Source organism: Phocoena sinus, chromosome 14 (genome assembly GCF_008692025.1).
Source record: "Phocoena sinus isolate mPhoSin1 chromosome 14, mPhoSin1.pri, whole genome shotgun sequence".
NCBI lineage: Eukaryota > Metazoa > Chordata > Mammalia > Artiodactyla > Phocoenidae > Phocoena > Phocoena sinus.
Window position 1 is genome coordinate 23,509,162 of NC_045776.1, and position 27,625 is coordinate 23,536,786.

The following is a 27,625-nucleotide window of genomic DNA, read 5'->3' on the forward strand; positions in this document are numbered from 1 at the left end:
TCCCTTGCATCAGCAGGCAGATTCCTAACCACTGCGCCACCAGGGAGGTCCCTAACAAATGTCTTGAAGAGAAAAAGACAAGTTGTACCAGCAACTCCCTATGTCAAATACCATATAGATAGCTCTTGGAAAGCCTGCAAGAGCAGTGACCATGTTTAATACCATGTTAGCAAAACTTCCAATTGATGAGGCTATCAATGAGAGCTCTCTTGGAAGGATCACTTGCACTCTCTCAGGTTCTGTCTTCATATGTGGTATTGGAATTGACCCACCTTCCCAAGAATGGACACATAAATATCTTAATAGCTGGCAGATAGAAAGTTTATACTTATTGGGATGTTATGTTACCCCATTGTCTATATAAAAGAGACAGATGGACCTCCTTTCTCTCTCCATTACAGAATCAAGAGATCCATGTTATTAAGATACCAAGATATCTGGTAGCAAAGTCTTTTGAGAATCTTGATTCCTAGTGCAAGAGTACATGTAAAGAGAGATATGGTCAGAAATCTATCAGCCACCATTGGTCAAATCATTGGTCAAATACCTGGAGTGACTGCAAAATGCATTGCAGCACAACAGACATCCCTCAATTCCTCATCCCAAGTAGTATTGGATAATTAGAATCACCTTCGATTTTCTACTGGCTAGTCAAGGAGTTGTTTGTGCTATTGCTCACACTACTTGTTGAACTTATATCAATACCTCTGCAGAAGTAGAAATGCTCCTGGATAAAATTTCCAAAAGGCAAAATTGTTGTAAGACTGAAAAAAAAACCCCTTAAAAAATCTGTTTTGGTCACTCCCTACAGGACTAGGTAATTTTTAATTTTTTTCCCCTCTGTTTTACAGATGATTATTATTTTCGTTGTATGTATGATTATTCTTTTCATAGCTATCAAGTTACTCATGGCGTGTATCATTGCTCACTTAAATTCTACTGCTAAAAGTACACGTACTTTTTTTGTGCAACAAGTCAATATGATTGATAACATGTATAGCCTATAAAACGTTTCCCTGTTAGCATATATCTCTGTGCTGTTCACTACATTCAATTAACTAATTTCTCCTTTAGTTTGCTTAATTCTGAAGTTTTTATGATGAGGAAATCAGTGTTGCCAAACCAAATGGATCTTGACATTTTAACTGCTTGGCAAGGAAGAATGTGTGCTATAATCCAGACTGAATGTTGTGTTTTCATGCCAGATCTGTCCTCTAATATAACTCATCTAATGAATCACATTAAAAATTAAATCTCTGCATTAGGGAATCCCCTTCCTAGTCTAGGTTACATCTCGGGTAAATGGTTCAGCTCTGGGGGTTCATGGTTTAAATCTCTGCTTATGACTTTATTATTGTTGTTGGCTATATTGATTGTGTTCTGTATCGTTTATAGAGTAATAATCTATTGTGCTTTTTGCTGCATATACAAACCTGCAAGTAAAATAATGATGTCTATAAGACTTGAAACCATTGATCATACGTATAGCTCTATATAAAATACTGGACAGGCACAATGCACGTAGGAGGAAGATTGGACAATAATTGGCATGAGTTCTACTGAACAGCATGAGATTAGCTATGCGTCCTTGTCTGGTACTTTACTGACACATAAACCCCTGAAAGATAGAAAGAAACTGGCCTATTGGGACCTGGTATTGCAGGACCGGATAGATCCAGGGCGGGTAAGATACCACCCTGGTGTCGAGGGACCAAGCATTTCATAACCTAATACTTTCTATCGAAAGATTAATGATCAAAAGTGGGAAACGATGGAATAAAATTTATGTTTTGAGGCAGGACAAGAAAATTTAAGAGTAACATACTCCCTGCTTATATTGGTCCCTCCCTAGTGGGCAATGTGCATCTGCATTACATATTAACCAGACCTCCTGAAAGGCAAGAATGTCTGCTCAACCATAAAGATCATTTTTTCCTTCTTCTCATGCCAGAAATGTAACTCCTTAGAAGATTCATCTTTCTTTTCCTAATCCTGTAAGGGGTCATGATGACTTACCAATCTGGGAGCATTTGCAGCTGCTAAAAGGAGTACAGGGGCATTTAGCGGGGCCAGAGCTAAAGACAGAATCTGAATACTAAGTGAGAGACACATCCACATAACAGGAACTGGTGTTCTCCCTCCCCCTGGGGTTCTCGTGACCGTCATTCCTCATGGATCATCATTAACCATCTGTGTCAGCAGACATACAAACAAACAAACAAACTAAACAACATTCTTTCACTTTTTTTTTTTCTTTCGGTACGCGGGCCTCTCACTGTTGTGGCCTCTCCCATTGCAGGGCACAGGCTCCGGACGTGCAGGCTCAGTGGCCATGGCTCACGGGCCCAGCCGCTCCGCGGCATGTGGGATCTTCCCAGACCGGGGCACGAACCTGTGTCCCCTGCATCGGCAGGCGGACTCTCAACCACTGTGCCACCAGGGAAGCCCCTCTTTCACTTTTCATATAAGATGAAGGCAAGGGTAAAAGTTGAACAGGGAACTTCTCTGGCTTGGGCACATTCCTTGTGAGTAGGCTAAAGCTCAGTCACACGGAAAGGGAAGGGGATAAGACTGCAGGCTTAAGATGGAGCTGAGAAAAATGGAGTCTGTGTGGTTCAGCCACACATTTCACCCCCAACATCTATATGGCCCACACAATCTTATCTGCCGTTCTTCCTTGAATACCCTAGGGCCAGATGTTGGGAGGTAACCTGCATGCCTAACCCACAACAGCAATATACACAACAGCAAGCACCAAGAATCCCTGCTACACAAGGAAGGATGCCTAACAGGGCCATACCCCATATGCCAGGTAAGGAGGTCAACCAACGGATGAAGTCGTCTGCAAAATAAATATTCCCTACATGGTTAATAGCCTTTTTCATACGAGACGATAAATCAGTGATGTTAGATTCATAAGAGGGGCTGTAAGTGCAGCATTGTTGTTGAATTAGGACATGTTTCCCCTTGTGCCTCTGTCAACATGTCCAGAGTCGTATGGTTTTGTAAAACTACTTTCCTCATTTGTGCAGTTTCCTGATTTAGTAGAAAATGCTTTATCTAGAATTATTTAATACAGAAGCAGTGAACTTGGCTAGGGCTTGTATTTCTAATTCAGCATGAATGCCTACATATTGAGGGAGAAAGATAGAGACCAGCCATTCACAACAGGAGAGACTATGGTTCCACCTAGTTTTGAGAGCCAGCAAGTTTGAGAGTGTCTGGCAATGAGGAATAGATCTTTCTTGACAAAGAGGGAAAAGCAAGGGTATAGTGGCCAGCCCACCCATATGGGAGATAAGGCCAAAGATTGGTGCCACGTATCCAGATGCACCTTTGGGTGATAAGAAAGCCCCTGCCTTAAGAATCTTATTTTCTTGACCTGTCCATTCAGTTTGTAAAACCAGGTGGCCAAAAGAACAAGAGGTTGGTGGTAGCCACTCGATATGTTTATGTCTGGCGAACCAGGTGTGATTTTGTCCCTCTTTACAAAAAGGAGCAGTATGTCCCAGTTGACTGTGTATAGCACATAACCTCCCAAGATCATCTCAGACGTGATAGGCAGTGTCAAGTTTAGAGGAATTGGGTTCAAGAACAAGCCAAGGAGAAAATACTTTTTACTATCATTACAGTCAAAGGGGGAAATGTGAGCCATGGTGACATCTAGTGCCCCCAACAGGAGTTTACCTGCCATGCCCACCCATTGTCCCCATGCCATGAGGTTGAAAGGCAGAATGACCCATGCATTCCTTCAGTGCTAGACATTGGCAGCAATCTGTACATGCAACAGTCAGAGCAGTTATGGACTTCAGCATAGGTGGTGACCCAGGACAGAAACACATTGTTGGAGGTAGGTGGCATGAATCCCAGAAGGAAAAGGCTAAGAATGATAAGCGTTTGAAAGGTGCCAAGAAAGGCAAATGCTCATTCAGAAACAACACCACAGAAGTTTGGTCTCCATGTACCAGGATCACCCCAGGCTTTGGCACTTTTCCCAGAGGACAATACCAGACATTTTTTCCCTTTATGTCAGAAGTGGGCAGGGAAATATTATATGTGGGACTTCTGGTAGAGCCCATAAGAGGAGCCCTACTTCAGTCCCCCATCTAATTTCAAGGAGGAGATCACCTTGTTTATGGGTGGGCCTTCTCTTAGAAAGGTTGGGGAAATACTATACCAGGGGCTACCCCTTTCCACAAAGATATAAGGATGCCAAGCCACCCGGGAGGGGGATACCATTTAAGTCTCCAAGGTGGGAGGTCCTGTGACACTCTTAGGACAATATCCGTATCCTGCTAGATGGGTCGCAGTCCTCCTTCCAAGACTTGTACTTTTAAGGTCCTAGCTGATAGAGCAGGTGCAGTCAGTGTCTCATAAATAGGTGTATAGCCTGCTGTGGGTTGCAGTGTTTAATAGCTGGATGGCCTCTAACAGTCGTGAAGACCATCCTCTTAAAGACCTGTCCAGAGAAGTCTTCTTCAATGTCTCTTTCAGTAACCCATTAACTCTTTCTACCCACCTTGCTGCTGCTGGGTTATAAAGCAGATGGAAGGTTCATAAAATCTCACAGGCTTCTGCCTATTCTTGTACATCATGTCCAGTGAAATGGGTCCTTTGGTTGCTATCTATGTGAGTGGGGTCTCTTATACAGTTTCCAACTTGGTCAAACCCCTTGATCTGTCCATTCAGTTTGTAAAACCAGGTGGACAAAGAACAAGAGGATGGTGGTAGCCACACCATATGTTTATGTCTGGCCAACCAGGTATGATTTTTGTCCCTCTTTACAAAAAGGAACAGTATGTCCCAGTTGATTATGTTTAGCACATAACCATCCCAGATTTGCTCTTTTACTAGCAAAGGATTGCATCAGACCAGAGGTGGTAATGTGTGTTTGTGTCTCTCTGATAAGGGTAGTAGGTCAATATAGTGCACTTTCCATCCAGTCACTGGGTCAGAGGCTCATTCACTGTGACCAGGGGTATGTCTCAGAGGTTATTGCTGCAGGTTTCAGTGGGGGCAGTCCCAATCCCATTTTTGTCCCTTTTTAACTAGAGAGTATAGAGGTTGTATTATTAGTGCCAGATGAGGTATGAACAGATGCCAATAACCTAGTAAGCCCCCCCTCCAAAGATTGTAATTCCTTGACCAACTGTGGAGTGGGCAAGGCTCGGATTTTATCAATAACTTCAGCCAGCGTAACTTTTGTCTTACCCAACCAGACAATTCTGAAGAACTTTACTGATTGCTCAGGTCCCTGGATCTTGTCAGCGTTTATTTCCCATCCTTGGTTTTGGTTTGTGTAAATGTGTCTGTAAAGGGGCAGCAGCTTAGGAGAGGAGAGATAAGTCATCACAGGTTAACATAATGTCATCAATATAAGATAATTCCAACTCAGAGTGGGGCTTTTGCCAGATTTCCAGGTCCTGGGAGACCATACCGTGACAAATGGTGGGACTATGTAAACAACCCTGAGGCAAGACCTGAAAGGTCCCTTGCCTCCTGTCCCAGGTGAAGGCAAATTGATCTTGAGGGCTAGCATCCAAAGGAATTCTGAAAAACGCATTAGACAGGTCAAGCATACAATAAAACATTTTCATCACAGAGATATTCTAAAATAGTAGCATTATTGGGACCTGCCAAATGGATGGGAGGGACCACCTTATTTAATTGGCTATCATCAACAGTCATCCTCCAAGTCCTGTTGGGCTTCTTTAGCAGCCACACTGGGCTATTATAATTGCTATGGGAGTGTCTGATAACTCTCACCCTTTCTAGTTCTTTAACAGTAGCAGTAATCTCTTCATAGCCCCTAGGCAGCCTATACTGTTTGACATTAACAATACAGTGGGGTGTGGGTAAACGGACATGCATGGCCTACCAACATTGGTGTCACCATTCTGGTGTGAAGGCGACACTCTCCAGTGGTGGTGGTCAAATCTAGGTCTTGTAAAACATCAACACCTAGGATATATTCTGGTACCAGGGAAATGTATACGTGGAACAGTCAGGTTGGCAAACAATTTGGAAATATAATCTGATTTGTCTTATTTGAATGGTTTGACCCCCATGTCTGTCTGTAGCCCATATTTCTCCCTGAAATTTAGAGGGTTTGCCATACAGCAAGGTACACTCAGCTCTAGTATCTACCAATGCTAAGACTGTTTGTTTATGTGGGACCAATAAACTGTCAATTCTACATGAAGCCTCCAGTCACTCCCACACTGCACGCACTACAGGGAAACGTTGGCCCTACACCTAGTTCCTCAGTGAGAGGACAATCCACCCCTGGCATTCTACTTTTAGTGGGGGACACTGGGATGCGTTGCCACATGTTTATTGTCAGTAGAAAGAGGAGTAATTTGTTTGTCTTCTGCTAGGGACTTCCACAAAGATGACAGGACTGAATTAGGTTTTCTGTTCTTTGGTTTTGCTGTTGTTGCTGTTGTTGTCATTGTTTTATCACTGTTTTCCTTTGGAGTCCCTGCTAACATTAAATCCTGCCAAAGTTGTTTATGTGATACCTGGGTTGGTCCTTTCCCTGCTTATTCTCCACCCTTTGTTTGTTTATTTTTGTCTACTTTTCTATTTCCTCCATGGAGGACTCTTTCTGTTTCACTGAGATCTGCTATAATGGCAGCTACCAGAGCTATCACTTTACTGAATATAGGTGCCAGAACTGATACTAAGGTGTCATACCAAACTCCAGGAGCAGACTGTAAGATGCAGCCCTTCATACCTGAGATAAATTATTCTTCATCTGGCCCCATAAAGTTGTCTGGATATATAGCATGTCTCATTCCCAGTTCTCTAATGATGTCTTGTAGTTCTTCCATGGAGTTCCAGTGTAATGGAGGAGATGGGACATCTCCTTTGTTAGGCCAGGGCAGCTTTACCCCAGCCCTAATCCAAGTAACCAAGTCAGCCACCATCCTCAGTTCCCTCCCATTCCAGCAGCATATAACCTTTGTCTCAGGGCTGGCTGTGCTGTCACCAAATTCAGTTTAGATATCTCCAGGCCATTTAGCATGATACTATCTGTTCCTCTGTCCCACAGGCAGAGTAACCATGCAGTTACTCCTTTCCTGGTCTTTTGTTTGAACCTGGCTGTCAACTCAACTACTTCTGCAGAAGAATACTCCCTCATAGTTATCTTTTGGCTAGTTGGTATCACTTCTTGTTCATCTTTGGGCTCACGGGTTGCCTGAGTCTTTGTTTGAATGAGGGGGCAAGCCCTTAGGTCATCTTCCCCTTCAACAACTATATTTCCCTTCTCAGAGAAATCATTACACCATAGATCCCATCATTTGGGATTCCAATTTTCCTGTGAGATAATGGTCCTCACCCTGTTGGATGGTGCCACCCTTGCATTTTTGCCACTTTGCATACCATGACCTCTAGGTGTTCCTCTTGTTGTTGTACCTTTTTGGCTAGTAGGTCTGAATTAGAGAAACAAACACTCTTAGATCCTTTTCTAATGCCAGGGCCTCTTTAGTTTTCCCCTAGTTCCTGCCTGAGTCGGAGTTCTTTTTCTGCACTCAGTCACAGGGCCCAAAGCAGCAGCCATACTACTGCGGCTATAACATGTTCAATTTCCTACCTTAGCTTCTCTTTACCTACTGCTTTGGTTAGAATCTCCAGTAACCCTTATAGCGTTTTGGGGGTGTCCCTGTACTCACACACTAGTCTGAAGCGTTCCAAAAACTTGGCTAAGTCTACCCACATGGAAGAGGCTGGCCATCCTGGGATTTCCCCCACTGACAACAGGCTGTCTCCCAACATGGTCCCCTTACCCATGCCTATTTCATTTTTGGTCTCCTGGCTGGCTCGCCAATTCTTTGAAGACAGGGTTACTGAATAAATCCCCTGAACTGAGAAGAAACTTTGAGACTGAAAAACAAAGCAGGCAACTCCATAAAGTGCAATTATGAAGTTTATTGTGGGTAGGTTACATACAGGTAGGATCGGGCAGATTTCAATCCGGAATCATTCACAGCTGCACTATACACCTCCAAATGTGGTACAGGATTATTTAAAGGGGCCAAAGCTAAGGATAGAATCTGACTACTGTTACCAAGCCAGATTCATTTGCCTGTATGCAGCAAGCCAAACGCTGAGATGCCAAGTAGTAGAGAAAAGCTTTACTCACAAGGCAGCCAAACAAGGAGATGAATCTCAAATCCACCTCCCAAAGATAGGTTTTAGGAATATTTATGGGATAAAGAGGCAGGATGGTCTGAGGCATGGGGAAAGGTGATTGGAAATAAGAAAAGCGAGGTGATCAGTAATCAGAGGTAATCAGTGATCTGTGCAAGTGTAGTCAAGCTTCATGGTTCTTCATAGGACACATGTTCAAAAACTGGCAGTGTTAGCATGTTCTGAGGGTGGAGTTTTGGGCCTTCTGATGTTAAAAGGTCATCATGCAGGTCCAGTTAGATTGTCAGTAGTCTCAACCGGTCTGAATCGGGCAAGAACTAGCTCCAAGTTCCTGAAAAACAACTTAAGCAACCATTACTACAGTGACCCATATGTCAGGGATGTTATATATAAGGAAGCTAGTGGGAGTTTAGTTTAAAATCAACTAAAAGCAAACTAAAAGCAAGTGAGGCAGGTTAAATTTGGTGGGCCTACTCAGGTTAGCCCTCTGTTTCACTACTAAGGGATAAGCACGTCCATGCCAACGGGAACCAGGGTTTTTTCTCTCCCCAGGGGTCTCAGGACTATTATTCCTCACAAATCATTAACCATCTGCGTCAGCAAAAGGCATTCTTCGAATTTTCATATCAGATGAAGGCAAGGGTAAAAGCTGATAGAGAACTTCTCTGGCGCTCGTGCATTCCTTCTGAGTAGGCTAAAGCTCCATCACAGAGAAAGGGGAGGAGGGTAGGACTGTGGGCCTATGATGGAACTGAAAAAATGGAGTCAGTGTGGTTCAGCCATACCGCACCTTTGGCTAACTTAATGTAAAGTGTCAGTGCCAGGCATCCCTGGTGGCGCAGTGGTTGAGAGTCCGCCTGCTGATGCAGGGGACACGGGTTCGTGCCCCGGTCCAGGAAGATCCTACATGTCGCGGAGCGGCTGGGCCCGTGAGCCATGGCCGCTGAGCCTGCACATCTGGAGCCTGAGCTCCGCAATGGGAGAGGCCACAATAGTGAGAGGCCCGCGTACCGCAAAAAAAAAAAAAAAAAAGTCAGTGCCATTTTGATGTTTGATCCTTTGTCTCAAAGTTGTACATAACTGTGCCTTCCATTTCTAACAGATGGAACAGTCCTCAGAGTTTTCCAAAACACTGTCTTTCAGATTATAATCCTCAAGTTGGCTCAAATAAAATTTTCGATTTCTTCTTTAGATCGACTATTGATTAATTTTTCCTTGACAGGAGGAACGGTAGAGCACAGGCGCGACCAACGTAACAGGCGCGAGAGGAGTGCTCTGGCACGACCCCAGCCTTCTCCGCTCCTCCCTCCCAGTTACTCCTTGTGGAGATCGCCAACCAACCAGAGACCAGGACCAACCCCAATCCCCCTCCTCCCCTTACGTTGGGACTGGAGAGCGCAGGCGAGAACGAGATGGACGGAGGGGCGCGAAGCGAGGTGCGCAGGCGCTGCAAGTCTCCGATGAGGCGCGGGCCTGAGTGGGACGTCGGCGCGCAAGCGCAGCAGGTCCCTTCAAAAGAGGCACGCTCCTCCACCGGACTCAGCACGCAGGCGTGGACTCTTCCCCGCTAAGGGTTCGCGCAGGCAGGGTATTAGTGCGCAGGCGTCCCGCCAGGGGGCGGAGCCCGAGAGTTGGGCGGCGGATATCCGGTTCCTGGAGCAACGAACGGCGGCGGCTGCGGCGGCGGCGGCGGCGGCGACGGCGACGACAGCTACAGCTTCGGAGGAAGCGGCTGCGGAGGAGGAAGCGGCTGCGGAGGAGGAAGAAGAGGAGCTGGTCAAGGCGAGAGCCACAGGCGGGACCCTCGCCATGGGTCAGCGGACCTAGAGCGGTGGAAGGTACCGGCCGGGAGCCGAGCTGGTGAGACAGTCGTGGGGGTGGAAATGGAGACCGCTCAGGCGGAGAATGGGGAAGAATTGAGGCTCAGAACGCTGACGGAGAGCAGTGAAGGGCCCTCAGGCCGATGAGTGGGAGGAATGGCGGCGTCGGAATATTGAAGGGGAGTAATGGGGGAATTTAGGGGAAGGACGGGGAGGAATGGGCTCAGAAGACTGACAGGTGGAAGTGTCGGGATCTTGGACGAGGACGGAGAGGAATAGGGGAGGATCCGAACGCTGAGGGCAGATATCGGGGCCTCTCAGGTTAAGGAGAGAGAAATGGGGGTCCAGAACGCTCAAGGGGAGAAATTAGGGGCTCTCAGGCTGATGACGGGGAGAAATGCGTTGGAATGCTGAAAGGGAGGCACGGGGGTCTCATATGGAGGACGATGAAAAATAGGGGGTCAGAGCGCTGACAGTTAGGGATGGCATGATCCTGGCCCAAGAGGAGAGGAATGGGGTGGGGGGGTTCAAACGCGGAAGGGAGAAATCAGGGTGTCTAAAGCTGATGGGAGGATGAGGACGCTGAAGGGAACTTTTTAGCTGCAGAAGAGCGGAATAGGGAGGTTTGGGGGCTTGGGAAGAAATTGTGGCTTAGAGCACCGACAGAGGGAAAATAAGGTGGGCGAGGTTGTCAACGATATGGAGGAGCTGGGGGCTCTGTGGCAGAGGACACAGAGGAAGTCGAGGCAGTAATACTGAGGTAGCAGGATAAGAGGACAGCAGACAGGGAAGGAATGGGAGAGTTAAAAGACTGAAAGAGAGAGATTAGTGACTCCTGGGTCAAGGAAGGGAATGAATGGGAGGTTAGGATACTGAGGGAGAGTTTGGGACCTGGGTCTGGGGACGAGTCATATGGGGGCCTCTTGCGCTGAGGATGGGAGGATTGAGGTCTCTCAAGCTGAGGCTGGGGGGGAATTGGGGATTAGGACGCTGAGAGTGAGGAATGCATTGAGGATGGAGACCCTTAGGTTGAGGATGGGGCTACCCGGTCAAGAAGTGGGGGGAATGACAAGCTCCTGGGCCCAGGACAGGGAAGAATGGAGTGAGGATGGGGTTTTTTCTCTTTCTTACATTGGCCAGTTGCTTGTGGCAGGTCCTAGATCTTAAACAAGCATTAATAGATCCGTGGGTTTGTGCGGCCTGGGGCACAACATGTTCCTCCCTAGAGCCTCAGTTTCTCCCACTGCCCCCTCCATGTTGCAGGCCGCTGCTCCTTCTTGTGGCCCCATGGCTGAGGACTGGCTGGACTGCCCGGCCCTGGGCCCTGGCTGGAAGCGCCGTGAGGTCTTTCGCAAGTCAGGTGCCACCTGTGGACGCTCAGACACCTATTACCAGAGGTACTGGGTGGGTTGTGGACAGAGTCAGGGGTTAGCGCTGAGCCTGGTTAGGCAGGGTGAAATCAGGGGGTGGGGTTAAATTATGCATATACAGTTGGTCCTTATTATTTGCAGATTCCATATTTGCAAATTTGCTTACTAAAATTTGTTTGTACCGCCAAAGTCATACTCACTGTGCTTTCATGGTCATTTGTGGATATGCACAGAGCAGCGAAAAATAAGTCGCCTGATGCATGTGTTCCCAGCCGAGGTTGTACGAGGCTTTCTTATTTTAGCTCTTGTACTGTAAACAAGTATCCTTTTTGAGGTCTATTTAGTGTCTGTTTTTTGCATTTTTGTACTTTTTAATGGTGATTTTGCTGTTTGTAGTTGCCCCCAAGTGTAGTGTTGAAGTGCTGTCCAGTGTTCTAAGTGCAAGAAGTCGGGGATGTGCAATATGCAGAAAATACATATTAAATAAGTTTTGTTCAGGCATGAGTTGCAGTGCTGTTGGCTGTGAGTTCAATGTTAATAAATCAAAAAGGCAGTATATCTAGAAAAAGAAGAGGAAATTTGCCAATTAGTACATGAGGCTGCTCCAGAAAGTGCTAAAGTAACATCTATAGTATCTGATGAAGCTAAGGAAAAGGTGTTAAAGTGGCTAAATTCGCGGAACCATGAGATGATGATTAAAGTGTAGTGGACAGCATTGTGAGGCTGAAAGCAAAGGACATTGACAGTCATGTTACCCAGGGTTATGAAAATGTTAAGCCTGTCTCAGCTAGTGCTGGCTGGCTCACACGTTTCAGAAGGTGATACATTGTGAAAAGTGTTAAATTTGCAAGTGAGGCAGGTTCTGCAGATAAGAGACTGTGGAGGAATTTAAAAAACACCTGATAAGTGTTATACGGGAAAAGGGTTATGTAGAAGAGTAGGTTTTCAGTGCTGATGAGACTGGCTTGTTTTACATCGACAAAGGAACCTATATAACACAGATAGCTTCCAAAGCTCCTGGCTTTAAATCATTCAAAGGCCATGCAGTTAATTATTTGTAAGAGGACTGTATTAAGCAGGGTGTCTTTAAACAGAAACACACATAAAACAAGGTTACATACTGATCAGCTGACAAAATGTGACCAGAGGCTTACAGGAACCTAACCTGTAGTTCCATTAGGAGCAGTGGTCCTGTACTCACTAATTCAGTGTTCAAGGTGACTTTATAGAACAGATTACTGTGAATAATGAGAATTGACTGTAAATACATGAAAATACATTTTTATAAACCAGTTACATTTAAGGATTTAAGGTCTTTTAGAATATGTTAGTGATACAGTTATTAAATTTCTTAAACTTTTTTTGTATGTAAGTTGTTGTTTCCTTGGAGGAATATAGTAAAATTGTACCTACAATTACACTTATTTATATGTTTATAAATAAACGTATGGTATTTTTAAAATGTTTATATTAAATGTTTATATGTTTATTTATATTAGTTGTACGTTTATCCACATATTTACAATTTTCATAAAACTTTCAAAATTTATAAATATAAGTGCAATGATCAAGAACTGAAAAGGCCAGAGATTTTACCCTAATTAAGGCAGGATAGCAAGTGAATGTGTCGCGGTTCTGTGGATGCTAGTAGGAGACAGGAGGCTTCTGGTTCAGAGATGAAAGACAGTTTATTACTCACAGCATTAGCAGTATCCAGTATGTCATCGTTATTGTGCCAGTTCACCAAATGCCAGTTCCCACAGGGTGACATGAAGAGAGTAGTTAATTAGCACCTACACACGCACTGTGTTGTGTTGTAGGAGAGGAACCTTGAGCTTAAGGAATCCAGTCTTTTATAACGTTAGGACAGTAAGGATGCCTTCCCTTTGCTCTGGAAGGACACCCTATCTCTTGTCTTCCAAGGCTGATGCTGTACACATATCCTTGAAAAGATAGTTCATAACAAAGGATAGTCAATGCTGCTCTTGAAAGACATGTAGAAATGTGAGAGACCTGTGGAATATTGTCTCCCAACATCAGTTACTTATACTTTGTTTTGTATGTAGTTGCATTTATTTGTTTACATATGTATTTGTATGTATATCTATATGTACACTTACATGTGTACAGTTGACCCTTGAACAATGTAGGGATTAGGGGTGCCAATCCCCTGTGCAGTCGAAAATCCACATATAACTTTTGATTCCTTAAAAAGTTAACTACTGGGGACTTCCCTGGCGGTCCAGCGGTTAAGACTGTGCACTTCCACTGCAGGGGCATGGGTTCAATCCCTGGTGGGGGAACTAAGATCCTGAGTGTCACGTGGCGCGGCAAAAAAAACAAACACACAAAAAAATTAACCACTAATAGCCTACTGTTGACTGGAAGCCTTACCGATAACATAAATAGTTAACACGTATTTTGTATGTTGTATATATTATATACTGTATTCTTACAGTAAAATAAGCTAGAGAAGAGATTAAGAAAATCATAAGGGAGTTCCCTGGTGGCCTAGTGGTTAGGATTCTGGGCTTCCACTGCTGTGGCCCGGGTTCAATCCCTGGTCAGGGAACTGAGATCCTGCAAGCCGTGCAGTGCAGCCAAAAAAAAAAGAAAATCATAAGGAAGAAAAAGTTCATTTACAGTACTGTACTGTATTTATCAATACCATAAGTTTACATCATCTGTTTACAAGATGAATTGCTTGTATGTCAATACCTACATCAATATTGTCTTATATGATACAAAACATTGTAGATATTATACATATTACTAATACCAGACATCAAAAATGAAAAGATAATTGAAAAACTTACGTTTATTTACAGGTATAACAATTCATGCATTGATAACTAAGAAGGAGCAATATGATTGCTTTATGGTAGGGTACGATAATTGATACGATTGCTTCATGGATTGCTTCATGGTAGCCTCACCTGTACACTAATGAATGAATTGTAAAATTTTTATGGCATACAGTATTATAATCATATTCATAATACAGTATTGGGAACATTGTTACATTTTTAAAAACCACTTACCTGTGACGATAGGCAGTTTCCCTGATTGCCAGAGAGAGAGGCATACCATATGGTAATGTAATTCTTTGAAAGCAAAGTTATAAAACAGTAAGAAAACTAACATGTTAAGTTTGTATTAAATATCACTCACCTTATGCCTGTGTAAGTATAGGCAATCCATTTCAAGTCTCGCACAGATGAATACGTGGGAGATGAAACGTCTCATACAGTTCTTGCCGTACAGTTGTTAGGTTTTCACACAAAGATACTCACGCACAAACACGATAGGTAAGTATTAACTGTACAGCCTGATGATTATTTACTGTTCGTTAAGTGGAAGTGGATCATCATAAAGGTCTTCATCTTTGTTGTCTTCACGTTGATTAGGCTGAGGAGGAAGAGAAAGAGGAGGGGTTTGGTCTTGCTGAGGAGGGCGGCAGAGGCAGAAGGAGAGGAGGTGGAAGGGAAGGCAGGAGGGCCAGAACACTCGGTGTAACTTTACAGAAGTACATGGTAATTTCTTGTCTGACCTTTTTGCTTTTTCACTTTTCCAAAAATGTTTCTACACAGTACCAGTCTTTCTTCCACTGTTTGCTTTAGTTTGTGTCCATATCATAGAAGGGTCCGTGTTGTAAAATAAGTCAAAGAATTCTTGAATATCGGAACCCTTCTGCTAGATTGTCTAATGTCAGTTTTTTTCTGGCACTCCTTTTTCTTCGTCTTCTTCCTCATCACCTGGCACTGGTTCGGCAGCGTTCATCTCCATCAAGTCGTCTTGTGTTAATTCCTCTGGTGTGGTGTCTGATAGCTCTTGAATCCAAGATCCATGTCTTGAAACCCTCCCCCCTTTTTGCCATATCCACAATCTCTTTCATGATATCCTTGATTGACTTGGTCGTAAATTCTGGGATGTCATGCACAACATCTGGACACAGTTTTCTCCAGCAGCAGTTATTGTTTTGGGCTTGATGACTTTCACAGCCTTTTCTATAACGATGGCGTCTTCAGTGGTGTAATTTTTCCAGACTTTCATGATGTTCTGTCTATGAAGGTTCTCTTCCATAGTGTTGACAGTCTTTTCTATAGAGTACTGTGTGTAATGAGCCTTAAAGGTCCTTATGACCCCCTGATCTAGAGGCTGAATTAGAGACATTGTGTTTGGGGGCAGGTGGACCACTTCGACGCCTTTGGTGTTGAATTCATGGGGTTCTGGGTGGGCAGGGGTGTGGTCCAATATCAAAAGAACTTTAAAGGCTGTCCCTTACTGGCAGGGTACTTCCTGACTTCAGGGACAGAGCATCAATGGAACCAATAAAAAAAAGGGTTCTCGCTGTCCAGGTCTTCTTGTACAACCAAAAGACTGGCAGCTGGGGTCTGTCTTTTCCCTTCAGGGCTCTAGGGTTAGCAACTTTATAGATAAGGGCAGTACTGAACATAAACCTGACTGCATTTGCACAAAGCAGTAGGGTTAGCCCGTCCCTTCCAGCTTTAAATCGTGTTGCTCACTTCTCTTTCTTACTAATATATGTCGTTTCTGGCATTTTTTTTGCAGAATAGGGCACTTTGATCTGCATTAAAAACTTGTTCAGGCAGGTATCCTTTCTCCTCAATGATTTTCTTAATGGCGTCTGGGAACTTGTCTGCTGCTCCTTGGTTGGCAGAACCTGCTTCTCCTGTTATCTTGACACTTTCAAAGCCAAACCTCTTTCTACAATTATCAGACCATCCTTTGCTGGCATTAGATTCTCTGGCTTTAGAGACTTCACCTTCCTTTTGCTTTAAGCTGTCATTACAGTGACTTCATTTTTTCTTGAATTATATTGGAATTTATAGGTGTGGCTTTCTTATAGCAATCCTGCATCCACATAAGAGCTGCACTTTCAGTGCGAGATAAAAAGGTGTTTTGCAAAAAATACAAGGTTTTCGAGCTGCTGGTGTAGCTGCAGCGATAGATTCATGAATTTCCTTTTTTTTTTTTTTACAATAGTCCTTACAACTGGATTCATTAATCTTGAATTGGAGGGCAGCCACCTGCAGATCTCAGTCTATGGTACATGTCAAGCAACTCTGCTTTTTCTTGTAATGTCACGACTTTTTTCTGCTTCTTGGGAGCACTTCCAGCATAACTAGTTACACTTTGTTATGGGTCCCATGATGTTATTCAGGGTTTACGGTATTGAGCTAAACGCGATGAAAATGACATGAGAACCACCGCAAGGGGTCACTTTCTACTGTGACGTGCAGTTTACTGGAGAAGCAGCCTGCTCACTCGGAGATGATTAGCCTTCCATGGCATTTTAAGCAGATACTCGCAACACTTGAGCTCACTGCAGTAGCAACAGGAGGTGGCTGTTAGATGATTATAGTAGTACAATATGTACTCTAGTTAATTTTATGCAGTTATGGTATAATACTGCATCTTTATGTTTGTTTACATTTCTCTTGACTGCGAATGGTACCACATACAGTCTTTAAGTGTGTGATAAATAAGTTTTGATGTTTAAACTTTTATAATAGATTTATGTATATTTTACGGTGGTAAAAGATGAAATAGACTAGTACTACATATATTTTATGCATTCATGACACACCTTTTTCTTAATTTTTTCAATATTTCTAGGCTACGTGGTTCATTGAGTCTTTTTAAATAGTCACAAATCTCCAAAAAATTTTCCAGTATATTTATTGAACAAAATCTATGTATAAGTGGACCTGCGCAGTTTAAACCTGTGTTGTTCAAGGGCCAGCTATATTTAAAACATTTGTTTGTGTCTTATATAAGTTTTCTTTGTCTATGTATTTAGTATGTAATGCTAACACAGTTACATTATTCAGTGTATTTGTGCTTCTATTTGTGTTTATTTTCACTTACATAGAATACCACTAGTAGCACACGTTATAAATACATGCACATCTGTTTACATTTATATTACTTATTACTGTTTGTATACTTGCTGGTATTTATACACCTTTTATCTTCCTGCCGTTCAGGATTATTTGGGGTAGTTACTTGGTCGGGGCTCGTAGGCTGATCCCAGGCTGCCTCCTGTATCCCACCAGCTCTGCAGGCCTATTCACCAGCCCAGTGGGAGGGTTGTGGGGGTGGAGTGGCAGTGGTTCCACCTAGGTACCAACCCGTCCTGGCCCACCCCCAGCCCCACAGGAGACAGGATCCGAAGCAAAGTTGAGCTGACCCGATACCTGGGCCCTGCGTGCGATCTCACCCTCTTCGACTTCAAACAAGGCATCCTGTGCTATCCAGCCCCCAAGGTACTGTACAGTGTGGGATACCCAGGCAGGAGTGGCTGAGCCACCTAACACCCACCCGCTGACTTACATCTTCCTGCCCTTGCTCTTATCTCCAGGCCCATTCCTTGGCCATCCCCAGCAGGAAGAGGAAGAAGCCTTCGAAGCCAGCCAAGGCTCAGAAACGTCAGGTTGGACCTTCGAAGAGTGAAGTGAGGAAGGAGGCCCCAAGGGATGAGACCAAGGCTGATGCTGGCACAGTCCCAACCTCACTTCCTGCGCCTGGGTGAGTGTCAGCCTCAAGTGAGCCCGGTCCACGAGGGCTGTGGTTGGGGGTGCACTCGGCCCCACGCCCATGTTTCCTGTCCCAGGTGCTGTGAGAACTGTGGAATCAGCTTTTCAGGGGATGGAACCCGACGGCAGCGGCTCAAGACTCTGTGCAAGGACTGCCGAGGTGAGTGGCCCCTGGGGCACTGGGAGGTAGAGCCGGAGCAGGCTTGGCGTCAATCTAGGACACAGGTGTCTGGCTGGAGATTGAATGGTAGATGTCAGGATGGAGGCAGTCATGAGGTCAGGTATCTGATGCTCCCTTCACATTTCTGTTCTACTCCCTCCCTCCCTACAGCACAGAGAATTGCTTTCAACCGAGAGCAGAGGATGTTTAAGGTAAGCACGACCTGCTTCCTCCTCACAAGTGTGCGGTGGGAGCAGGATGTGATAGGGGCTGGTGAGAGTCCGAAGGAACAGTGATGGATCCACCGGGTGTCAGAGTCATTTTGTAGGGAGCTAGCTACAGTCAGCTGACAGTAATGGGAGTTAATCAGTAGACACAGTGACGAGGTTCACAGGGGAACAGTAGACATCGTTATGGCCTCAGTGATGGTGGCTAATCAGTAGTCATCAGACAGTGAGTGATGAGACAAATGGGGGACGAGCAGACATGATGGGGGCCAGTGTGGGGTCAGTAGACACACGAGGGGCAGTGCTCCTGGAGCCACTCTGCCTGGACCTGTGACCTTGCCCCGCCCATTCCTGGCAGCGTGTGGGCTGCGGGGAGTGTGCGGCCTGCCAGGTAACAGAAGACTGTGGGGCCTGCTCCACCTGCCTTCTGCAGTTGCCCCATGATGTGGCCTCGGGGCTGTTCTGCAAGTGTGAGCGAAGACGGTGCCTCCGGATTGTGGAAAGGGTGAGTCGGGCAGGTGGGGTGGGCCTGAGGCTCACCTGCACTCCTGACCGTCATAGCCCTGGCCCCATGCGTCACACCTCCGGCCCCCCACAGAGCCGAGGGTGTGGAGTGTGCCGGGGCTGTCAGACCCGAGAGGACTGTGGCCGTTGTCGAGTCTGCCTTCGCCCTCCCCGCCCTGGTCTCAGGCGCCAGTGGAGGTGCGTCCAGCGGCGTTGCCTGCGGGTGAGTCAGGCTGGAGGGGCCGGCGCTGGTGGGCCGCGGCAGAGCTCATTGTACTGTTACAGCTGCCGCTGCTTTGTCCCAACCTGGCCTTGCCCACCTCATGTCTTCTTTTCTCCCCCGTCCCGTGCTCACCTCCTCGGCCCCGCCTGCCCCTGTCTGCCAGCACCTTGCACACCGCCTCCGCCGCCACCATCAGCGATGTCAACGACGCCCTCCCCTAGCTGTGGCTCCCCCTGCTGTGAGTGCCCCGGCCCACCCTCTGTCTGCCTGTCCCACATGCATGCTTCCTGCACACCTCGGGGGAAGCAGGTGGTCCTGTGTCTACCTGGTGCCACCAAGCCTAAACTGTCCTTCTGGCTTTCTCTCAGGGTAAACACGGCCGCCGCAGGGGAGGCTGCGACTCCAAGGTGGCTCCCCGGCGGCGCCCCCCCCGAACCCAGCCACTGCCTGCACTTCCGCCCTCGCAGCCTCCAGAGTCTCCAGAGCTGGTGAGGCCCTGGTGGGCAGGGGGAAGGCACAACCGTAACCTCACCCACTACCTGCCCTGACCCCACCCCATTTGCCTCTGCAGCACCCCAGAGCCCTGGCCCCCTCGCCACCTGCTGAATTCATCTATTACTGTGTAGACGAGGACGAGCTAGTGAGTGGCCTCACCCTACCTGGACAAGCCTAGACTCTCCCAGGGCACTTGGTTAACCCCAAAGAAGCAGATGCTGCCATGGGCCTAATAAGGGAATAGTAAGGCACAGTGATGGGTGCTAGTGTGGGATGAACAGACAGTGGGGTAGGCACTAATATGGGATCAACAGGTGCATTGACAGCACCTAATGTCGGATGAACCAGCACTCTAGTGGGACTAATAGAGGAACAGCTGGCATGGTGACTGAAGTTCACGCAGGATGAGCAGATGTTGCAGGTGCAGTGATGGGAGCTAAAAGAGTGTCAGCAAAATCCTGCTGGAGATGGGGGTCAAAGACATTGTCTTGGTAGCTAGTGGGGGACTAGCAGATAGAACGATGGATACCGTGCTGGGGCAGCCACAGTCCTCGTGGTATCAGGGGCCATCCGGTACAGTGATACTGCCTGGTGCTCGACTAGCAGACACTGAGGTGTGACTAGTGGGGAGTCAGGCTAAGACCAGTGTCCAGCCAGTTCCGTCCAGTGGGGCTAGTGGAGGAGTAACAGGAGCAGCATTGTAACTGTCCTAGTGACAGCATCCCCTGTCCCTCTGCTCCCCAGCAGCCTTACACGAACCGTCGGCAGAACCGCAAGTGTGGGGCCTGTGCGGCCTGCCTGCGGCGGATGGACTGTGGCCACTGCGACTTCTGCTGTGATAAGCCCAAATTCGGGGGCAGCAACCAGAAGCGCCAGAAGTGTCGTTGGCGCCAGTGCCTGCAGTTTGCCATGGTGGGTGCAGCAGGATGGGTCAGGTGGGTGGGATGATCAGTGCCAGGCCCCCCGGTGCCTGAGAGGGATGGGCCGGCCTGGTAGGTGGGTGGGGACCGGCCAGATGGGTCCTGCAGCTTCAGAGTGGTGGGTGGGGCAAGGGGTTCGGCCAGCAATTAGCAGACATTGTGCTGAGATAAATGAAGAATCTGGGTGGCACTGGCATTGCCAACAGGAGACTAGCAGGCTTGGTGACGAGGGGCTCATACCTGAGGAGACTCTGTGCTGGGATTAACGGGGGTGGGGGAAGCGGAGTCACAGGCACATTGATCGGGGCAGGGTAGTGTGGTTGGCCATTGTACCCAGCGGCCATAACACCCCATCTCTCCTCACAGAAGCGGCTGCTGCCAAGTGTCTGGGCAGGTTCCGAGGATGGTGCCGGGCCACCTGCACCTTACCCGCGTCGAAAGAGGCCTGGCTCTGCTCGAAGGCCCCGTCTGGGTCAGACCCCGAAGCCTCCCTTGGCCACGCCCATGGCCCAGCCAGACCGTGCCCAGACTCCAGTGAAGCAGGAAGCAGGCAGTGGATTTGTGCTGCCCCCGCCTGGCACCGACCTCGTGTTCTTACGGGAGGGTGCAAGCAGTCCCGTGCAGGTGCCTGGCCCAGCTCCAGCCTCCACAGCGGCTCTGTTACAGGTGAGGGTCCCACCTTATCCTGCCCTTCCCGACCCCACCCAGCCTCGTGTGGGGAAGCTGGGACCAAGTCTGCTGCCATCCTCCTTCACGCAGGAGGCCCAGTGCCCTGGCCTGAGTTGGGTCGTGGCCTTACCCCAGGTGAAGCAAGAGAAGGCGGATGCCCAGGAAGACTGGACACCGGGCACAGCCATCCTGACTTCTCCTGTATTGCTGCCTGGCTGCCCCAGCAAGGTGGGGGTCAGTGGTGGGTGGTCTGTGAGCAGAGTGACGGTGAGCCATGATGGTGGTTCTGAGAGCAAAGTAACAGTGTGCTGATGACAGCCTCTCACAGAATCATCCCGCCTGTCTGACAGGTGCCCCACCCTCCCCAGGCAACTAGTTTTGCCTGCTTTGCTGCCCAGCTAAGAGAAGAATGGAAATCTGTGAGGAATGGGAAAGGTTTGTAGGCAGAGAGATGGTTTTTCTGTGCTCAAGTGTGACAGAAGTGGGATTGTCAGCACAGTGACATGTTGGCTGATAGAGACACTTTCCTCAGGCCAGCCCTACCCTTCTGACAACTGCCCGTTTTCCACCTCCCCCAGGCAGTAGACCCAGGCCTGACACCTGTGAAGCAAGAGCCACCTGACCCTGAGGAGGACAAGGAGGATGAGAACAAGGATGACCCCACCGCTGACTTGGCCCCAGAGGAGGAGGCAGGAGGGGCTGGCACGCCCGTGGTCAGTGCTGGGGGACACCTCACTCTCCTGACCCTGTTTTAGCCCCACCAGCCATGTTGACCCTGGTGTTAATTCTTCCCCAGATCACGGAGATTTTCAGCCTGGGTGGAACCCGCCTCCGGGACACAGCAGTCTGGTTGCCAAGGTGTGCCCTCCACAGGGAGGGGTGGGGATGGGATTGGGTGGGGTGCCTGTCAGATGTGGGCCCTGAGTCTTAAAAGTACACTCAGCATTTTGGCATGGTGTTGTGGGAGGTAAAGGCCCCACACCACTGCTCTTGTCACAGTCAGTGACGGGGTTTGTACAGGACCTTAGAGATTTCTCCTGAGGTCCAGGTCAGGGCTGTTCTTGAGGAGGGTTATGGGAGGTGATGGGGGGAGAGGATTTGGTGACCTGTGATGAGATTTGAAAGAAGAAGAAAAGGAAAGCCTTGTCCCCATATCCCTAAGAAAATCCACAGAGGTCAGGCTTAATATATAAGTTCTTATTCAGAGAATTATCATTCGGGGTCTTGAAGGCCTGTGGAGTCTCCAAAAGATGAATGGGTGGGCTGGGCAATGGTGGGTGGGCAGGAGACCTGGGTCCTAAGATGGCTTTGTGATCTGGGTCCACATACAACTGGAGTATCCTCTGTGGACGGGATTAGGCTGTGTTTCTTCAGCCTTTCCAGAGCCCGTTGAGGTCATTTACTGTTTTAGCTGCTGCACAGGACTGTCCCCACAGGCGTGGCAGTAGAAGGCAGGATAGGTGCCTGTAAGGACTGGGACGGTGGGAGGAGGACAGGGGGATGCTGCCTCCTGCAGAACTGCTGACGGCCCTGAACAGAGCCCCAGACACAGGCAACAAAAACCTGTTGGCCTAAACTCCTGGATTCCTTTGTTCCTGCAAACTAGTGTCTGCAGGCCAGAGACTTCTCCACCTGCACCTGGGCAAGTACTGAGGTACTGATTGCGGCCCTTCTGGGTACACTGCAGTGTGGCAGATACAGTGGTGAATCAATGACCCTGGAAGGCTTATCCTTCAGAAGATACAGGATTTCTGCCGTCAGGGAGCTTATAATCCAACTGGGGAGACTTATTTCCCCTGTGCATGAAGTCATTACATATTACCGGAGAAGGTAATGATGTGCTTGATGTGCTACATTGTCTGTAATGGAAGATTTTAGAAGAGAGAAGGGAAAATTAAGGGGAAATGGAAGAGTAGGGAATGGTTTGTGATGCTCCATTTTGCACATAGGGAACCTCATTCAACATACAGACCTGCTCCCTCTTCTCTAGGTCCAAGGACCTTAAAAAACCTGGAGCTAGAAAGCAGTAGACTGGAGGCTTCTGCAGACTGTAGGACTCAAGGTGATATTTACAGACCGACTTTATGAGAGACAACACTGATCTGCTCAGAGGCTGGACCATAGATGGATTGCCAGGGCTTGTGTGGGAGTCAGTAGGAACTGGGAAAACCTACCACCAAACCAGAGGAGCAGGCCTGTTCAGTACTTTGAGCTTATAGAGGAAGTAAGCAGAAAAGGAAGGAAAAGAGTAGAAAGTTGGTGCACCTGCTCCAACCGGTGCAAATCCCAAGAGCCTGAGAAGTGTGGATATTAAGGATGGGGGAGTTGGGATGGGATGTAATTAAAACCACCTTCAGCCTAAACAAGCCATCATCATAAATAATTTTAAATACATTTGGATGAGACCTGGCCGTGACTCTAAACATTTCCTCAGGGAGACAGCAATTGGGAATGTAATGTGAATAAATGAGGAAAGGAACTGCTATTTGGTGAGTTCCTCCCATGGACCTAGTTTAGTTCTCAGAAACATCTTTCTAGAAAGGCATTGGTTTTGCCCATTTTTGCAGACAGGAGAACTGAGATGCAGAGAAACTACATAACTTGTCCAGTGTCGAACAGCTAATATTGATAGAGCCTAGAATCAGACCCAGGTTGTAAAAGCCTTGTCCTAAGTTAAGCCACTAAACTGTTAACTATAACCTATATCTAATAGTGTGTAATAATGTTATATTAACGCAAGTTTCCAGTGACCTTGAAAACAAGGTGGATTACTCTAAGCTTTATAACAAATCCCTTAACACTGCTGCCCTTAGGGTGGTTTAGGGAGCACCAGGGCATTGTGGATGGTGCCACCTTATCAGAGCACCCGCGACTCCTGAGACTGGGTTCTTCCCAGGCCTTGGGTGCTGCATAGGATCCCTCAAACCCAAAGGGCATCTTCCCCCATTGGCGCTGCTTGTTTCCGTCACTCCCCGTCCTCAGCCAAAGCAGCCTTCAGAAGTAAAGCTCCTGGCCTGGCGCATCATTCCTCACAACTCGAATCCCCTGTCCCTTGGTGACCTTTGTGCTTGGTTTCTGCTCTCAGCCCCTATCTACTAGGTGTCTGAGTTCCTGCTACAAGTCCTGCCTAAGGGCCAGTCTTGGCTCAGCCCTGCCTCACTTTCCAATTCTGCATAAAGTGCCAAGAAGATTAGACCTGTGATTCGTTACTTAGTTAGCTTTACAGTGGCAGGACTGAGTGCATGCCTCCCTCCTTAAATTTTGTAGCCTGTGTGCTTTGCTTGCCTTACTCTAGTCCCAGCCCTGCAGCTTTAGATAATTCAGATGTAGATTAAACTTTTCTCTAGTTTAACTCATTATATAGCCCTCTGCCACCCTCCTCTGCTCCTTCCGTTGCCTCACCCTGCCTACTTCAGCCAGAGGCAAGACTGGATAATTTTATTGATACTGTTTTGCTCCCCCCCAAGGATCCAACCACTCAACCCTAGTATTCTAGTGGTATTTTGACAGTGATGTCCTAAGTGAAGTTTATTTGAATAGCATTCTGATTCATGAGATAAGAGTTTGGTTATTGTGTGTATGAGGATACAGTCAGAAAAGCAGCATCACTCATATAAAGATTTTATGTGTATATGTACATATAAATATGTATATTAAAAGATTTATTGTAGGGATTTGACCTTATGCAGTTGTGGGAGCTGGTTGAACAGTCTCTGTAAGGCTGTTGTTTTTACATCTAATGCTGGAGCTTGAAGTCTGCAGGGCAGGCAATCGGGAAGGGAAGATGGATGTAAAGAGTGGGAGACCGAGGAGACACTGGCGCCCACGAGCACGAGCTGCAAACCACGCGGATGGCCCGGAACCCATGTCAGCCTCTCACCACCTCCAACTTCGATGATGTGGGTTTCCTGCAGAAGAAGCTGGTGCCCTTCATCACAGAGTTAAATATGCATCTGGGCCAGGAATTAGAGAAGCCGAAGGAAGATCCTGGGGAAGGTGGAGCAGCTGCAGGCCTGGCTGCAGGCCTGACTGCTGCCCCATACCAACGAGGTGAGCCAGCAGATAAATGACATGTGTGAACTGCAACAGTGCCTGGTGCCCCTGCACCAACCTTCCGAGTGTGCTGCTGCTTCACTTCTGCCCTCCAGATATCACGCAAAATGTCTCTTGTGGCCCATCCTAACCGGAAGCGTACGGGGAAGGGAGTACTGGGAAACGTAGCCTAGTCAAGGTGACACGTTACAAAGCCACCCTGCCATGAATCAGCTCCCAAGGGTCTCACTACTCAACTGAGGATAAAGGATAACTTGATAAAGCTGCGTTGCTGAAAATGCAAAGCTGAAGACCATGGATTTCATGGTGACCCCAGCAAGTACAGAAATTCTGTCAAGCCCACCCAGAAAAAACTTGCTGGTCTCGGCTATTTTTGTGTCATTCAAGTATTGAGAACCTGGCCCATGGTAGGCACTGTACTTAATACTGGGATTCAGGAATGAAAAAGATATAGTCCATGCAGTTTTATTAAATACATCAATATGTATTTACAAATGGTGAATGGATTTCCAACTTTATCGTGGAATTTAATGGTGAAAACACAGAATTCAGGAAACTGTTGGGAGGACAGCCCTTGCGTGAACCTTGTTGGGACACGATAGGCATTGGAAATAATATAAATAGTTTCTATCTCTATGCTGTTCTATTTTAAAATTATTTTTAAATGATTTTTATTGTCCCGTTTACTGATTTATACACTTAGTGTTTCTTTTGGAGAGTCTTGATGGTGCTTAAGTGTTGATTGACTGCCTCTGAGAAAGTGGTATAGTGGGTGGCAAGAGCAAGGTCAGGTTCTGTCCGTGGACCTTGGGTGAATCACTTCTCTTAGGCCTCCCAGGAGGTTGAGACTTGGTTGGAAGCCTCGTCTCACCGGGCTTGGCGCCTGGCCCAGCCCCTCCACCCACTGAATAGGCCCGCCAGGGAGCTCCGGCGCCCGGACCGCAGTCCTCCCACCGGGGCTCGGGAGACGCTGCCCCTCACCCGCCTGCCTGGGCGGCCCTGGGGCGTGGGCGTGGCCTCTGCTGGGTCCAGGCTTCTGTTCCCAAGCCGAGCCGTCACGGTGGGAAGCCGAATCCCCTCTTCACAAAGTGGCTCAACAGGTAAAACCGAAGCGGAATTAAGTTACGGGACACGCTCAGGGTGAGGGCGCGGCAAGACGAGCTCAGGACCAACGCTGGGATGTGCAGGGCAGCCGGGTATTGCCAAGGGTCCGCTTCCCCTGTCTGTCGCTGAAAACTCCAGGGTGTAGACCTCGGAGGTTACCGACGGGCGCCCAAGGATCTCAGTGGCTTTTACCAAAACCCGCTCCTAGGCCGAGGGCGTTTTCTTCGCCTCTCTTGCCCAAGGGTGTGGTGTCAGGGTGCTTCCACTCAGACCAGCCGGCGGGCCAGGCATCCGTGGGAATCGAAGATCAAGGAACTGGCCCTCAGGACCGTGTCCAGGGAACGGAGACAACCATCTAATTTCTTTCTTTTTTTGTTTGTTTCAGGCTACGTAAACTCTTAGCAGTAAATGAAAATGAGTATTTTTCCGAACTGCAGTTGAAGGAAGAAGCTTTATAGGACATAAAAGACAAAATGAGAGAATTATTAAAAGAAATTTTGAAAGAGAAGAGAGACACTGTTTTGTGGCTGAAAGCCTGAACCAGCAATTCAGGAAATGGAGTCCAAATCTAGAAACATTACTGCCTACAAAATCCGAAGTGGGCGCATTACAAATGATTAAGCAATGCTAATTTACCGTAAATTGCGGTCTTAAGATGGGGTGCACAGTACTAGTTGTACTTTGGTTATTACACGTCAGTGACCGACTAGGTGCTGATGTTTTTGTGTTGTGGTGTTGGTTCTATGTTCACCCCCACTGTAGAAAGAGTACCACAGTGTTATTTGGCTTTTAGGTATTAACTACCACCTTGCTCTTGACCAGAAGTATAGCTGTGGTCTCCACCTGTGCTGAGGGCCCCTTCTAGGTTTCCTGACCTGTGTTGTTTTCCTGCCTGGGATCTGGAATCTCAGAGCCCGATCACCTGCAATTCTAATCCACATCCTACCCCTGGCCCTAGTTTTTATTGTGCCCAGCCAGGTCGTGTCACTGCTGTACCAGCCCATCTGATTGCCCCCCATCCTAGGGTACCTCAAGTCTAAGCCCCGGTTTCCTGATTTTATTAACAAATTTGTCATTACTGGTTGAGTTGGCTGACAAAACAGGCTCTCTCAGCTTTGTTTAGCTGTAAAATGAGGATAATACCCGCTGTTCCATCAATCTTGTAAGATATTTGTGAGGCTCAGAGGTTTATGTGTGAAAATAACTTGTAAATTCCTGTAAAGAACTACGCGAATAAGGTTGTCTTGTGATGATTTATGTCATGAAGATTAACTTAAGAGATGGCCTCAAATTTTAGCCTACCAACAAAATGCCCACTAACCTTTCTCATGCTTTTAGACCGATTACAAGATATAAATAGAAAAGT

The 27,625-nt window shown here is 47.2% G+C and overlaps 1 protein-coding gene across 37 annotated transcripts; it reads left to right on the top strand.

Moving 5' to 3' along the window:
- The first annotated feature begins 9,776 nt into the window (after positions 1-9,776).
- Positions 9,777-27,493, top strand: MBD1 (methyl-CpG binding domain protein 1). 37 transcript variants are annotated; one of them, XR_004353116.1, is made up of 18 exons: positions 9,794-10,014; positions 11,238-11,371; positions 17,520-17,634; positions 17,730-17,896; positions 17,982-18,064; positions 18,236-18,276; positions 18,650-18,796; positions 18,890-19,018; positions 19,182-19,256; positions 19,387-19,506; positions 19,590-19,658; positions 20,258-20,425; positions 20,800-21,099; positions 21,193-21,330; positions 21,681-21,815; positions 21,899-21,960; positions 23,093-26,255; positions 26,645-27,493. XR_004353116.1 is itself a non-coding variant. In XM_032654134.1 (18 exons), the coding sequence occupies exons 2-17, from the start codon at positions 11,262-11,264 to the stop codon at positions 23,130-23,132; spliced, it is 1,899 nt and encodes a 632-aa protein (XP_032510025.1). In that variant the 5' UTR covers positions 9,794-10,014; positions 11,238-11,261; the 3' UTR covers positions 23,133-23,164; positions 24,858-25,823. The 37 variants fall into 37 exon arrangements, 34 of the variants coding, with proteins under 34 accessions (XP_032510037.1, XP_032510034.1, XP_032510025.1 ...); XR_004353115.1 differs by having other exon boundaries at positions 24,858-25,152; positions 26,645-26,772; XM_032654134.1 differs by lacking the exon at positions 26,645-27,493 and having other exon boundaries at positions 23,093-23,164; positions 24,858-25,823.
- The last annotated feature ends 132 nt before the right edge of the window (positions 27,494-27,625 follow it).

What these genes read in the sequence shown, in the direction of transcription:
- MBD1 (XM_032654118.1), top strand. Translation starts at nt 11,262, where the DNA reads ATGGCTGAGGACTGGCTGGACTGCCCGGCCCTGGGCCCTGGCTGGAAG. An exon ending in TCTGTGCAAGGACTGCCGAG is followed by an intron (nt 18,065 to 18,235) that starts GTGAGTGGCCCC and finishes CCCTCCCTACAG; the next exon opens with CACAGAGAATTGCTTTCAAC. An exon ending in CTCCAGAGTCTCCAGAGCTG is followed by an intron (nt 19,507 to 19,589) that starts GTGAGGCCCTGG and finishes TTGCCTCTGCAG; the next exon opens with CACCCCAGAGCCCTGGCCCC.